Source organism: Acinonyx jubatus, chromosome B1 (genome assembly GCF_027475565.1).
Source record: "Acinonyx jubatus isolate Ajub_Pintada_27869175 chromosome B1, VMU_Ajub_asm_v1.0, whole genome shotgun sequence".
NCBI classification, from domain to species: domain Eukaryota; kingdom Metazoa; phylum Chordata; class Mammalia; order Carnivora; family Felidae; genus Acinonyx; species Acinonyx jubatus.
The window spans coordinates 185383365-185398749 of record NC_069382.1 but is presented as its reverse complement, the minus strand read 5'-3'; the positions used below and the strand labels follow the sequence as shown (position 1 = coordinate 185398749).

At 37.3% G+C, this 15385-nt stretch overlaps 1 protein-coding gene across 2 annotated transcripts in view; it reads right to left on the bottom strand.

The window, feature by feature from the left end:
* Nucleotides 1-15385, bottom strand: part of KCNIP4 (potassium voltage-gated channel interacting protein 4) — a 223975-nt gene that overhangs the window by 12347 nt on the left and 196243 nt on the right. For both annotated transcript variants that reach the window (XM_027046156.2, XM_053217520.1), the window contains exon 4: nucleotides 12215-12285. In XM_027046156.2, the coding sequence (XP_026901957.1) occupies nucleotides 12215-12285 (71 nt within the window). The remainder of the gene's footprint in view (nucleotides 1-12214; nucleotides 12286-15385) is intronic.

Genomic DNA, 15385 nt, shown 5'->3' with positions numbered 1-15385 from the left:
CATCTGTTCCCTAATGCACGAAAATGATTGATACTGAATTCTGTTTTCCATTCTTTTAGGATCAAAGCAAAAGAAGGAAGAAGGGCATAAAGATTTGACTTCATAATATCCCAGTCTTGTTCAGTAGTAAGCTTTTAGGTATCTATCCAATTTCTGCTTAGTACATTAATTTTTTACTATGACAGGGACACTAGTCTTCCTCTGTTGGAGGAGGTCATCAAAGGATGCAAACACCAGTTGACCCACGAGCTGGCCTGGGCAATCCGAAGCTCTCACCCCTCCCCTGTCCTTGTGATAGATGGTCTGTCCACCATTTCTGGACAAGGAACCACTTCAAGTATGCAGCCTTGAGAAGGTAAGATCTTATTGAGACCATCTGGACTGTATATGTGACTGAATCCAATTAAGGTCTCCATAAAAATTGTTGAGATTCTGGTGGGCAGTACAGAGATTTACTTGTCTTGTGTTTGCCCAAGACAGGCCTCATAGGTAAGTTCCTTGCTTATCACACCTGCCACCTACCATTCTAGGGTGGCCTGCCTCTTTCCTCAGTCTCTCCTTGTTCTCTGAGTACAGGGGGCCAGTTTGGAATTTCACCAGAGTAACTACTGAGGTTGCAAACCAACATCCTGCCCCTCCTGCCTGGTGCCCAAAGAGCATCATGGCTTATAATCATGCATGTGGGGGTATTTGCAACAAACAGTCCTGTTTATAGTTGGGAAAACAACATTAAATGATGTATGACAGGTTTAAAATGTTAACTAGTCAGTGACAGATCCAAAACGGAAAATCATACATGTCTTTGGTATATTTCCTATTTTATGCTTGCTTTTATATTTTCATGAAAATTTTAAAGGTTATTTATTTTCTATAGTATTACCTCTCTTGATTGGGGTTAAATTTCCACAGTAGTTGAGCTACTTTTTAAAATATTTAAAGGAACAAAATTTCAAGTATTACATAAAGTTTGTGTTTGTTTGGAACTAATAAAAGGTATCAATATGTCTAAAAAATAACAAGTAAATTTTCCAAGATTTGTGGTCTGATTTTATCTCACAGAAGGGATAATACACTTACCTTGTTTGATATACAATATTGTGTATTTAGGTAATTTAATATTTTCAAAGGTGATGATAGACACATTCAATTAAGTTAGAAGAAAGTTCTTTGGTATGGCCTCATTAAAGGCCATTAACAAATTTTTAACCAAAAATAATAAATATAAATATATAACAAATGTATACATAAATATAATGCCTGATTTGTGTAACAAATTACAGAAAACTGTTCTGAAGAAAATTGTGATCACCACATAATCCTATCACCTATTCAAAATGAACATTTCCATTTTTTGATGCACCCCTCAGCAGATATGGTCATATGGTGTGTATATAATTCTGTATGCCTCACTTAAAATTACAAGGGTTTTCCCACATCACTGAAAATTCATTGTGACATCATTTAAATAGCTACATATTAGATGGAACCATATGAAATTGCTGATAATTTTTGTTGTATTTGTCAAGAATAATAATTTCATATGGTTTAATCTAATAATACTATCACAGTGGCTTTTGAACATTTTGGACCCCAAATCACAATAATTGTATTTTAAATGGCAACCTAGTACACACACACACACACACACACACACACACACACACCAGAAAGTAATTATTTCCATATCTCTTCTATTAATTTTTTAAATGCTCATGTTATTAATCTTTAAATTAATTTTACCACCTACTAATGATTGCAATCTGGAGTTTGAAACACTGCTTTGTCATATGGATATATTATAATTTACTTACCCATACTTTCTATTGTTGGCTATGTAAATTAATTAATTTTTTCTCTATTATAAATGATGCTATGTAAGCATTGTTCTGTAACTATTTCCCATCATTCTGACGTATTTCCTTAGGAAAGGAGTAGAAGTCCTGGGTCCTGGGAACACTGAAATTCAATAGTAATAATGACTACAGTTTATTGATGTGTACGGGATATTATGTTAGGAAATTTCTGTGTATTATTTCATGTCAGCCTCATGCAACCACAGGGAGTAGGTATTGTCTTTAAATTAGAGACAGAGACTCAGAGAAAACAAGTGACTGAGCCAAGGCATACAGCCAGTGAGCAGGGAGCTGAAAATCAAACCCAGAACTCTGACTCAATGCCCAGGCCTCATTTGGACTAGAACTGAAGCAACAGGCTGTGTTTATACAGAACAGTATGATATAAACATATGTCATATCTCTTGGTACTATATGATATAATTGTGGGGTGATGTGAAATATTGACTCATACGGATTGCAATTCAATTGCTTACTAATAACATTTGTAGAACATTTGGAGGTGCCAGGAATTCATAATTCTTACTATAAAATTGCTGCATAAATGAATTAGAAAATAGCCTTAGCTTCTTTTATAAAACAGGTGTGTCAGGATACAAATACATGTGTGTGACTATGAGCAGCTCTAAGAAGATCAGCTAAGAAGCCCAAGAGTGACATGTCCAGGAGTCCAGAAGCCCAAGAGTGACTGAAACAGACTAAGAGAGATCAATTCTCAGAGACTGACTAGATGTCAACTGGGTTCACCAACATTAACTGACTGTTCTTTTTAGATGAGAAGAGATTTCTGGAGCTTCCATAGTGGTTGGAGTGTTAAAGTTAGAGGTAAATTCAGGACTGGGGCAGGAAAGATGTAAGATGAGCCCAGAGCATCTCATAGTGCCAGAAAATAAGGACTTGATGGAAGAAACAAGAAAGAAAAACAATCACAATGATGGGAATATGTCGAAGGGACACAGGAGTCAACTGAAAAAGCTCCCAGTTGCCAAACTGTAACAACTTGAGCAAGAAAGTAAATAGGTTACACTGGATTATAACTCAAAATCCAAAATAAATATCCAAGATACAAAATAAATATTCCATATTGGTATAAGTGACTTATTGAATACATTCATAAAAGGAGAAGAAGAGATAAATATCTCATGAAGAATTCCAAGTAAATTATGTAGAAATTCTATCCTCAAGGAAGTGGAGCATAACTCCCCATCCTAAAATATGGGCTGTGCATAAGGCTCACTGTTATTATCTGGTAACAAAGATTATTGATAAAACCTGTTTATCTTCTGCCTTCTTATTCTTGTCCAAATGTACTATCTCTGTGATAGTCACATGCTTGTCTTAGCCACTTCAGTACACACAAAGATAGAGTATTCACTGTCAGTCATGTCATCTTTAAATATAAAGAAAAATACCATTGAATGATTGATTGATTGATTTAAATAATTTATTGTCAAGTTAGCTAACATACAGTGTATACAGTGTAGTCTGGCTTTGGGAATAGATTCCCGTGATTCATCCCTTACATACACCCAGTGCTCATCCCAACAAGTGCCCTCCTCAGTGCCCATCACCCATTTTTCCTGCCCCTCCCCCATCAACCCTCAGTTTGTTCTCTGTATTTAAGAGTCTCTTATGGTTTGCCTCCCTGTCTGTAACTCATTTTTCTTTCCTTTCCCCTATGGTCTTCTGTTAAGTTTCTCAAATTCCACATATGGGTGAAAACATATGATATCTGTCTTTGTCTGACTGACTCATTTCATTTAGCAGAAGACCATCCAGTTCCATCTGCATTGTTGCCAATGTCAAGATTGCATTCTTTTGTGAAGAAATGGGCAGAAGACACGAATAGACACTTTTCCAGAGAAGACATCTAGATGGCTAACAGACACATGAAAAGATGCTCAATATCGCTCATCATCAGGGAAATACAAATCAAAACCACACTGAGATACTACCTCGCACCGGTCAGAGTGGCTAAAATTAACAACTCAGGAAAAAACGGATGTTAGCAAGGATATGGAGAAAGGGGAGCACTCTTGCACTGTTGGTGGGAATGCAAACTAGTGCAGCCATTATGGAAAATAGTGTGAAGGTTTTTCAAAACGTTAAAAATAGAATTACCATATTACCCAGCAATGGCACTACTAGGAATTTATCCAAAAGATACAAGATTGATGATTTATAGGGTACATGTCCCCCAATGTTTATAGAAGTGCTGTCAATAATAGCCAAGTTGTGGAAAGAGCCCAAATGCCCATCAACTGATGAATGGATAAAGAAGATGTGGTGTGTACACACACACACACACACACACACACACACACACACACACACACTGGAATGCTACTTGGCAATGAAAAAGAACAGTTGGATTCTATGAAAATGGGAGAGTATAAGCACCATGAGGACAAAAATTCATGTCTTCTGTTCATTGTTGTGTCTCCAGCACCCTGAAGAGTGTTTGGCACATAGTAATGCTCAATAAATATCTGTTAAATGAATAAATGAAATGAGAAAACTTCCGAAGCCACCTTTCCCTCCCCTTCTAATAGCTCCCTGGAATGGGCAATAGACAAGAACAGAATTATGTGTACAGGTTGTGCAAGTGTGTGTGTATGTGTTGAGAGATGAAGGATAAAACCTTAATAAATGTGATGAAATCAGAATTCTATACCTCTTGGTAACACTGCCTACATAATTCTCACTGACATCTGACATCTCAAAAGAGCCTAGCTATTTAATTTTGACAAAATGACTCATCCCAGAATGAAAGTTTTCCTATAACCATAAATGATATATTGGGAAAAATATTTTTTTCTCATCACTGTGAATGACAAAGATTACTTTTTAGGTTTATAATGTCTACAGAAGGTGTCACTCATATTTTATTCAGTATGAATTGGATTGTCAGTGAATGATATTTTCTTGAAGCTTTGAACTGTATCTCTGGTGTCAAATCATCAGTCACCTGCAGGAAGCTATTCCAGAATTGTTCCAAAGGAAACATATCGTTTAACCCAGCCTCAATAATTCAAGTAAACTTGCCATTTGGGGCATGCTCAGAGGATTGCATTGCCCTGATGGTGATAATGTTCAATAGAAGGTAATTATTGAAATGGTGGTAAAGACTCAGGGTTGATTGTGTAGTCAACAATTGTGTCAGTAATCAATGATTTTTGTGAATGGGATGGATTGACTGGTAATTATAAAAGTTGGTGATAATATTCAGTAATCAGATCATAAAATGCCATCTTAGATGTCATCCAGCAGACATTCTGGCTCAGTATGTCAAGAGAAGTAGTCTATTATAATTGTTAAGAATGGGGGTTGGAGAACTATGGCCCAGGAGGTCAAATAGGCTCACCACCTGATTTTGTAAATAAAGTTTTATTGGAACATAGCTATGCCCATTTATGTAGGACTTTTCTATGTCTGCTTTTGTGCTACAACAGCAGACTTGAGTAGATACAATAGAGACTGTATGGCCTGCAAAGCCAAAGTATTTACTATGTGGCCCTTTATAAAGGGCCTGATCCCTGGTTGAAACCATAGGTTTTAGAGACTTAGGCAGATCTGCGGTCCAATCTAGGTCCTGCCATTTAGGAACTGAATGAATTTGGACAAGTCACTTAACGTCTTTGAGTTTGGGGTTTCTCATCTCTACCATGTGGTCAGTAATACTGGCCCTTTATTTTTCACCTGCAATTCATCTCCTCCTTCCAAAAATTTTTTTTTTAAACTAAAAAAGAAAAATATTGTAAAGACAGAAGGAGGTGGTAAATTTTGGTGCCAAAATTCATTTGGTGACAAAACCTGAAGTGAACTGACATAAAACTATTTCTAATCTATTTCTAATTATCTACCTATCATTGAAAAATCTATGTACCCATCACCTAATCAGTCTATATCATATTAATCAGAGGACACTAACAGATATATCAGTACTTCCAAATCTTAGTGGCTTAGCACCTTATCATCTCACTTGTCACTCACACACAGTGAAATAAAGAGGAGAGGGGGCTCTGTTCCATGCAGTCATTCTGAGATCTGAGCTCCTTCCCCTTTGTTGCAAAGCCAACTGAAATATGTGACCTCATAGTCCCCACAGATGGGAAAAGAGGAAGGCGATGTGGTCACTTCCACCCATATCCCATTGATAAAATCTCAGTCATGGCTCCACCTACTTGGAGGACAGCCTGGGATTGTGGCCTACTGGTGTGATCAGAAGCACATGGACATTGGTCGTCAGTAGCAGTCTCTGCCATGTTTATCATTTATCATATTTTCGCTGCACAAACATTACACATGTGATTATAGCACCCTGCAGACCCTGCTGGAGACATTAAATAATATGGAACAGTATATGCCTGGCATTACCTGACTAAATCTGAAAGGCTCCGAATGATAAAACTCAGCTGGCTTTGAGGATTTCAGATGACGGACTGGAGATCTACATGATACCTCTTTGCTAGGACAGCATAGTTGCTAAGAGATGCATTCTGCGACCAGACTGCCTTGATTTTGAATCCTGGCTCTCCTACTTTCTAGCTGTGTGACCTTGGGCAGGCTGCTTAACTTCTCTGTTCATCCCCTTTCCTCATATGCTAAAAAAGGAGGTAATAATAATACCTATGAAAATGAAGTTAGTATATGTAACACAGCCAGCACAGTTGCCTGACTTATATAAGCTCAAATGAGTTCTAAGCAAGAGTCAGTTATTATTACTATATGCAGCTATTATTATTGTTAATGCCATTTTTAAATAGTATAGTAACTGACACACGGTAAGTGCTTATCATATAATTAGCTGCAGAACGATCTTTCGTAGCATCATGGAAAGAACAACCGTCTACTTTTGATTGAATATGTTCAATGACATGATTATTGTTTAACAAGATGACCAGTGTAATTATTAATTAATTGGCTTTGTTAGAAAAATGTCCTGTGTAATAATGGCTATGGCTAACATCTAATAAATATAGAGCATGAATTTGGTGCCAGGCACTAAGCCAAGCCCTTTACTGACATTATTACTTTTTCATGTTCATACTCCCCTATAAAGTAGCTTTGCTTGCTGGTATTTGACAGAGATGAACACTAAGGCCTACAGAGTTTATTTTACTTATTTATTTATTTTAAAAATATTTATTTATCTTGAAAGAGAGAGGGAGAGAGAGAGAGCACAAGCGGGAAATGGATAGAGAGAGAGGGAGACAGAGAATCCCAGCTGCACGCTGTCAGCACAGAGCCTGATGATTGGCTCAAACTCACAAACCTTGAGACCATGACCTGAGCTGAAGCCGAGAGTTGGACACGTAACCAACTGAGCCACCCAGGTGCCCCAAGGCCCAGAGAGTTTAAACACTCAGCCTGGGATCTGACAGCCACTGAATGGCAAAAAGAGGATTGGACCAATTCACAGCTAGGTCCAGATGCTATCCCCCTCCCACATCTTATTCACTCTGTCCTTTGGGTTTAAGCAAATTCAGGAGAAAACTTCTTTTCTCTTTATTACAGAATCAAAATGGTCTCTCCTATGCTTCCCAGAATGCCACTGCTACTCAAAATACATTCATTGCTGAATCATTTCTGTTGTCTAGAGACTTTCCAGGTAGCTGATCAATTGAAGAAAAATAATTACAATAGTCTGGTGTTAAATTTGATTTTGGTTTAACATTTATTAATTCAGCCATTAGTTTGTTCTTAAAGGAAAAGACATTATTACCAACACACTTATAATATATATTCATTACAACTAATTTCCAAATTATAATCAACATTCATCACAATTACCAGCATTTTACATAAATACTATAATAGCAATGTTGTGCACAGTCCCATATCATTAACACCAGACTAAATTTACATGTGAAATTGGATACAACATGCTATAGGTAATTGATCGTACATTTCTGATATGTAAGTAACTTTGAGTAATGAAATCGTTAGTATTTTTTGCCCTACTCAGTTTTTGCAAACTCATTTTGATTTCATTAGGTGAGTGGGAGCCATTGCCTTCTATATTATTGCTAAACTAAGGCTGCACCAGAATGAATCTTGGTGAAGTGTCGCAAATGCTAACACGAGATTATCATGGGGTGATCCTAAGCTGCCATCCACGGAAGAAATGTTACAGATGCTGTCCATGACATTGTCACATGTCTCCCACATGCTCAGCTACTGCTGTCTTCTACTCTTCTCCTGGTTGTGATATTTCTTGGTTAAGTTACAATAGATGACATGTTGAGTTTCCTGGCCCAGGGTCTTCATTCTCGGTGCACTCAGTTTAGCACAAGTACCTAGTATATTTGAGGAGGCACTTTGCTCCCCTGAGAACTCTGCCCCTGGCTCCATTGACTGAGTGCTATCTCTGAAGGCGGTGCTTTCTTCTTTCATCCTGATTCCACAAAGTCCCTGCTCCCAGATAGCTGGCGATCCCCACATTGACTTTCCCCCTTCTAAACATGACAGATTTTGTTGCAATGTAAGCCTACCAATTTTATTTTGGTATCTCTTGAACTCATCTCTTCCTTATCTCCAATGCCTTAATTGTAGTTTGGGCTTACATCAGCTCCAGCCAGGATTCTTGGATTATAGAGCTGTTAAGTGAACTTCTTGTTTCTGGGAACATAGCCCTGATCCCATAACTTCGCTGCTGAAAATTCCTCAGGGACTCCTCACCTCCCACAAGAGAATCCAGCCTCCTTAGCCTCCTGCCTCTGCCTCCTCATCCAGTTTTCCTTTTTGGGCCTTTTCCTTTGTATTCTAACTTCTAGGTGATTTACAGTTGCTTCCCCTTCATTCCCAGGCCTCTGTCTCTGCCTCTGCCTTACTCCCTGCTTCTTCCCATTCTGAGCCCTTATTCTATTAACCAGCTTGTGCTTGTCCTTTACACCTGATTCATCAAGTCCACAGGCAGGCTTCCTTGACACAGCCTTATCAGTACCTTTCCTTGTTGATTTCATTCATCACCTGCTTTCCTTTAACATGGCACTCACTGAAATTTCTGCTCATATGTAAGATGCACCGCCCTCTACTCCCCAAAAGTGTACCACTCCCAATTACCTTGTTTCTGTTATATATATTAATGATTTTCCATCCAATTCCAATGTAGGTGTGTGTGTGTGTGTGTGTGTGTGTGTGTGTGTGTAATTTCTCCATACCACCAAACAATTCTTTAACACCAGCTGGGTGTCCTACTACTTAACTCAATTCTGACCCTTTCTACCTGGAGATATAACCAGATCCCACAGGTTAAGGGCTCAGTCCTACAAGACTGACCTCCCCCCAGTTCAGATGCTAAATGCAAGTCCAGGTATCATCTGTGCTTCTGACTGATGGTGTTTGGAAAAGATAAACAAAACTGACAAACTCACAGCCAGGTTAAGAAAAAAAGAGAAAGACTCAATACAAAAAATCAGAAATGAAAGGGGAAACATTACAACGAATGCTATAAAAATGAAAAGAATCATAAGAGACTACTATGAACAGTAGACTGGATGGCCTAGAAAAAAATGGATAAGCTCCTAGAAACATACAACTTGCCAAGACTGAATCATAAGAAATAGAAAGTCTGAACAGACCTATAACAAGGAGATTGATCAGTAATCAAAAATCTCTCAACAAAGAAAAACCCAGGACCAGATGGCTAAACTGGTCAATCTGCCAGACATTTAAAGAACTAATACCAATCCTTTTCAAACTTTCCAAAAAATTGAAGAGGAAGGAATATTTCCAAACTCATTTATGTGGCCAGCAGTACCCTGGAACCAAAACTGGACAAAGATATCACAAGAAAAGAAAACTACAGGCCAATATTCTTGATAAATATACATGCAAAATCATCAACAAATTCTAGCAAACTGAATCTAACAGCATATTAAAAGGATCATACAACATGTCCAAATAATATTTATCCCTTGGATGGAAAGATGGTTCAACATATAAAAGTCAGTTAATGTGATATAACACAGTAACGGAATAAAAAGGAAAATCACATGATCATCTCAATAGATGCAGAAAAAGCATCTGACAAATTTTAACCCTCTTTCATCATAAAAAGAAAAAAAAAACCTCTCAATGAACCAGGAATAGAAGGAAAGTATCTCCACATAATAAATAAATGTATGACAAGCCCAGAGCTAACATAACGCTCAATGATGAAAAACTGAAAGCTTTCCTCCTGAGATCAGGAGCAAAGGAAGGATGTCCAATACTGACACTTCTATTCAGTATAGTATTGGAAGCTCTAGCCACAGAAATTAGGCAAAAAAAAAAAAAAAAAAAAAAAAGAAATCGGATGACTTGATATTATATAAAGAAAATCCTAAAGATCACACTAAAAAACTTTTAGAACTAATAAATTCAGTAAAGTTGCAAGATACAAAACACAAAAATAAGTTGTGTTTCTATACACCAACAATTTCTGAGGAGGAAATTAGGAACAATCTCATTTATAATAGCATCGAAAAGAATCAAAAAGAATATAATAAAAAATAGGAAATAATAGAATAAGCTTAATTTTGTGAAAATATTCATACTACCCAAAGTTATATGCAGATTCAATGCAACACTATCAAAATACCAAGTGGTCTTTTTACAGAAATAGAAATAAACAATTCATATGGGACCGCAAAAGACCATAAATATCCAAATCAATACTAAGAAAGAACAGGGCTGGAGGCATCACAATTCCTGATTTCAAAGTATGTTACAAAGTTATACTAATGAAAACAGTATGGTACTGGCACAGAGACAGACATATAGACCAAGGAACAGAATAGGAAGCTTAGAAATACATCCATGGGTACACAGTCAACGGATAATTGACAGGGTGCGAAGAATACACAATGGGGAAAGGAAAGCGTAGTTTCTTCAACAAATAGTATTAGGAAAACTGAATATCCACACTGAAAAAAATGAAATTCCATCCTTACCCAATCCTATACACAATTATCAATTCAAAATGGACTGAGGACTTAAACATAAGACCTGAAACCATAAAACCCATAGAAATAATAAACACAGTGGAAAGATTTCATGTTATTGGTCTTGGCAATGATTTCATGACTATGGTTCTAAAAGCACAGGCAAAAAAAGTAAATAAACAAGTGATATGACATCAAACTAAAAGCTTCTGAGCCTCAAAGGAAACAATCAATGGACTGAAAAAGCGACATACACAATGAGAGAAAATATTTGGAAACCATGTATCTGATAAAGGGTTATCTCCAAAATATATAAGAATCTATTCCTTTATCTCTAGTAAGCATCTAACAACCCAGTAAAAAAATGGGCTGAAGATTTGAACATACATTTCTCTGAAGATATACAGATGGCCACCAGGTATGTGAAAGAATGCCTACCATCACCAATCATCAGGGAAATGCGAATAAAAAACACAATGAGATATCACCTCACACCTATCAGGATGGCTATTATCAAACAAATGAAAGACAAGAGGTGTTGATGAGGATGTGGAGAAATCGGAACACTTACACACTCTTGGTGGGAATGCACAGCTGCGAAGCCACTATATGGAAACCAGTATGGTGATTCCTCAAAAAATTAAAAATATAAATGCCATGCGATCCCACTTCTGGGTATTTACCCAAAAGTATTGAAATCAAGATCTTGAAGAGATACTAGAGTCCCATATTCATTGTGGTTCTATTCACGATAGCCAAGATGTGGAAGCAACATACATGTCCGTAGATGAATGAATAGATAAAGAAAATGTGGTTTATACATGCAATGAAATGTATTATCCTTAAAAAGAAAAAAAGTCTGTAGTATGCAACAACATGGATGAAACTGGGGTCATGCTGAGTGAAAGAAGCCATCACAGAAAGATAAATATTATATGAATCCACTTATATGAGGTATCTAAAGTAGTCAAATTCATAGAATGGAAGAGTGGAATGGTGGTTGCCAGGGACTAGGACAGGGGGAAATGGGGAGTTACTTGCTGACTGACATAAAGTTTCAGTTAAGCAAAATGAATAAGTTCTAGAGATCTGCTGTACAACATTGTACCTATAGTCAACAATAATGTAATATACTCTCAAAATTTTGTTCAGAGGATAGATCTCATGCTCAATATTTTATAATAATAATAATAATAATAATAATAATAATAATAAATAGAAGTCTCAAAAAGCAAAAACAAGTTATTAAACCACCAAATTCAAAATTTCCCAGGAAATAAGACCAAATTTCTTTCAGTGTGTCTAAAGTCAAATCATATACATATATATACATATATATATTCACATATACATTATATATATACACATATATGTGTGTGTGTGTGTGTGTGTGTGTATATATATATATATGTATATAAAAATTCTAAGACTTACCTCAAAACTCACAGCTCCATTGTGGTCCGTATCAAATGCATTAAACAGAAAATGCGCGTATGTTGTAGAGTCTGAAATGTTGAAAAGGGAGTATCGTTAATGCAGCAAGCACTTTAATAACCTACAGAAGACTGGCCTAGCATGCCCAAGGCTCCTTCTATTTGGAAAAATTTGCTCTGCCTCCTCTACTTGTGCTTTCTTCCCAGCTGCCCACCTTCTTCCAGTAGCGGATTGTGATTTGAGATTCATGGGAGTCAGCTCTCCACAACCCAGGGCATTGATCATACACATTCTCTGTAAGTTTCTGGCTGGAAATGCTCTGAACACATGGGAGTCTTGGGTGTATTCCCGGCACTAAGATGAGTAGGTGGTGTGAGGACAAAGGGAGATGCGTCTGAAAATTGTTAAGTGCTCGTCAGGGGCTACGTCTACAAGTAAAATAATAAAGATACTAATAGTGAGACGCACGTGAGTTGGTATTTTTAGTGTTGTTATTGTGAATGTGTTCATCAGTTTTACAACTCAGATAAAGACGGGGACTCAGAGAGGTTGAGAAACTCGCCTAACGTCACACAGTCGATTAAGGAGCAACGTGAGACACAACTGAGTCCTTCTGACTGGAAAATCAGGCTAACCCATGGCCAGTGAAGTGGCCTGATGAACCGGGCAGTTTCTGTGGCCACTGTGGGAGTGAGTGGTTCTGAGGGTCCCTGGGCCCTGGGTGGGATTCACAGCTCTGGGACAGTCAGTCCCCCCCAGCACCTCACAAGGCTGCCTGACAACTCTGAAGTACTCTGAAATCCAACGTTTCCACTTAGCTTGCCTCTACTGGGTTTTCCGTCTAATTTTTCCTTCTTCCCCTTCTACTTTTTCTCTGTTGTCTCTCTTCAGAGCTTTCTGCTTTTCATGGTAAAATTATATTTTTTCTTACTGTTTTCTTTTCTTAGTGCAGTTTTAATTTTTCAGTGCTTCTGTGTTTGACCCTTGATCAAATTTACTTGATTATTTTAAATGTTTCATCTCCTGGTTTTAGCTTTTCCCTTAACCTTTTTTATATTAAAAAAAAAAAGTTGTAACCTTTAAGCTCATTGGCTCTAGCTTTTTTATCTTCTGTTTAAAATCTCCACTCTTTCTATTTTATAACTTCTAACCTTTATTTTTACTGGGCTTGAACAAAACTTCTATTCACCTTTTCCTTTATATATTGCTTTTCTAAAAGCAGGTCTCAAGCACCCATGGCCCACTTATGGATGGTTTATCATGAATGCTTCACCCAGCGGTAAATGCTATGGAAGCTCATATCTTTCATAAGGTAGACGGTACACTGCCTCAGTTTCTCAAAATGATGGTGGCGTTTTCTTTTGCCTCTTACCTTTAAACACAATATGAAAAACCACTTATTTTAGAACATATGAATCATCAACACAGTTTTCTATGAACTAAACCAGGACCAAAAATTGGTTCTAAATAGTATGTCCCATCATTGTATCTCGAGTGGATGTTCACATAGTATTGATGAGCTGCAGAAAGAAATCCTTTTGAATATGGATTATAACCAAAGGTTCGGTTCTAATCAATTTAGTGCCATTGCTAGGAAGTTCCATGATAGAGTTATCAAGAACTGACAGCCCATTTTTTATTTACAAAGTTGTTTCGCTCTCCATGATTCTTTGACACAGACTTCTTGAACTATTTAGTGTCCTATGGTGACATAAGTTGACAGGTGGTGTGTTAAACTTACTTTCGGGGGAGAGAGAAAGAGGTTCTGTATATTTTATAACGAGCTTCATTAAGCAGGTCTCCTGATATCCTGTTTAGACAATCAGGGTAAATGCCTTTACCTTAGCAAGCAGAAGTCAACATGAATAATGGTTCAAAACAAATGATGTTGGCAATTTTTTTTTAATTAAAAAAAGAAGCTATCATGAACATACAGTTATTAGCCTTCTTAAATGGGGTCACTCTAGCTTTAAAGCCTGACATGTGGGACATATAGTCTCGAGGTTTGCTCTGATGTGGTACAGAGGACTCCTTGTTCCTCTAAATGAACTTTGGCTGGTTTTCCAGCTCAGATATACCATGCAGACAGCAGTCATTACTACCGTAGTGAAGTCAGAGTGAAGTCAGGTTTGAATTTCAGGTCTCCCAAATATTAACCGCATGGCTTTGGGAAAGTTGTTTAACCTCTCTGGGACTCAGGGTCCTCATCTACAGAATAACCACACCAGTATGTACTTCATAGGGCCATCATAAAAAGATTAAATGAGATACCACATGCAAAGTGCTTACAATTGTCCCAGGCACATAATAAATGTTCAATAAATAGTATCTGTTATAATTATCCTTTCAAAGCCACCTGAAAGAAATATGAATAATTTTTTTACAGATATAGTACATTTCCACCTGAAGAAGTTCTTGTGTTCTTGTGAAATCTCTACTGCATGTCTAGGTGACTGACATTCTAATCTGATGCAACTTCACACTCTATAAAGACCAATAGAAGCAAGTGTGTTATGAAGGGCGTTGCAGCTTCTGATGGAGTTTGGATTTTTTCTAACAGGCATTTGGCGATTGTGAAAGTTTCTGAAGAAGGGGAGTGATGTTCTGAGCTTTGACTAGACAAGAGGAAGGATCTGAGGCACTGGGAGCATCTGGCTGGGTACAGAGGTGGATGAATGAAGAAAAGGGACGCTGTCCACAAAAACTTCTATGTCAACTTTCATCTTATTTTTTTTTAAGATTTAAAAAAAATCTTTTTTTTTTTTTTTTTTTTTTTTTTTTTTTACTTTATTTTGCCAGAGAGAAAGGGAGAGAGAAAATCCCATGCAGGCTCTGTGCTGTCAGTGCAGAGCCCCCCATGGGGCCTGATCCCATGAACATTGAGATTATGACCTGAGCCGAAATCAAAAGTCAGACACTTAACTGACTGAGCCACTCAGTCGCCCCTTCTTATTGTTCTTTTTGGGTAAATATTTCCTAAGATGGTGAATAACTGGCATCCTCGATTCTAGATTTCAGTGCAATTTGGGACTCAAAAGATATAACATTGATCTCTCTTCTCTCCACATGACCTGATGGGCTTTCTTTGGCCACGTTTCCTTACAGATAACAAAAAAACTGTTACTGAGTTTGACATGTTGAGAATGCCTCAGTTTCTTTACAATCTTACTG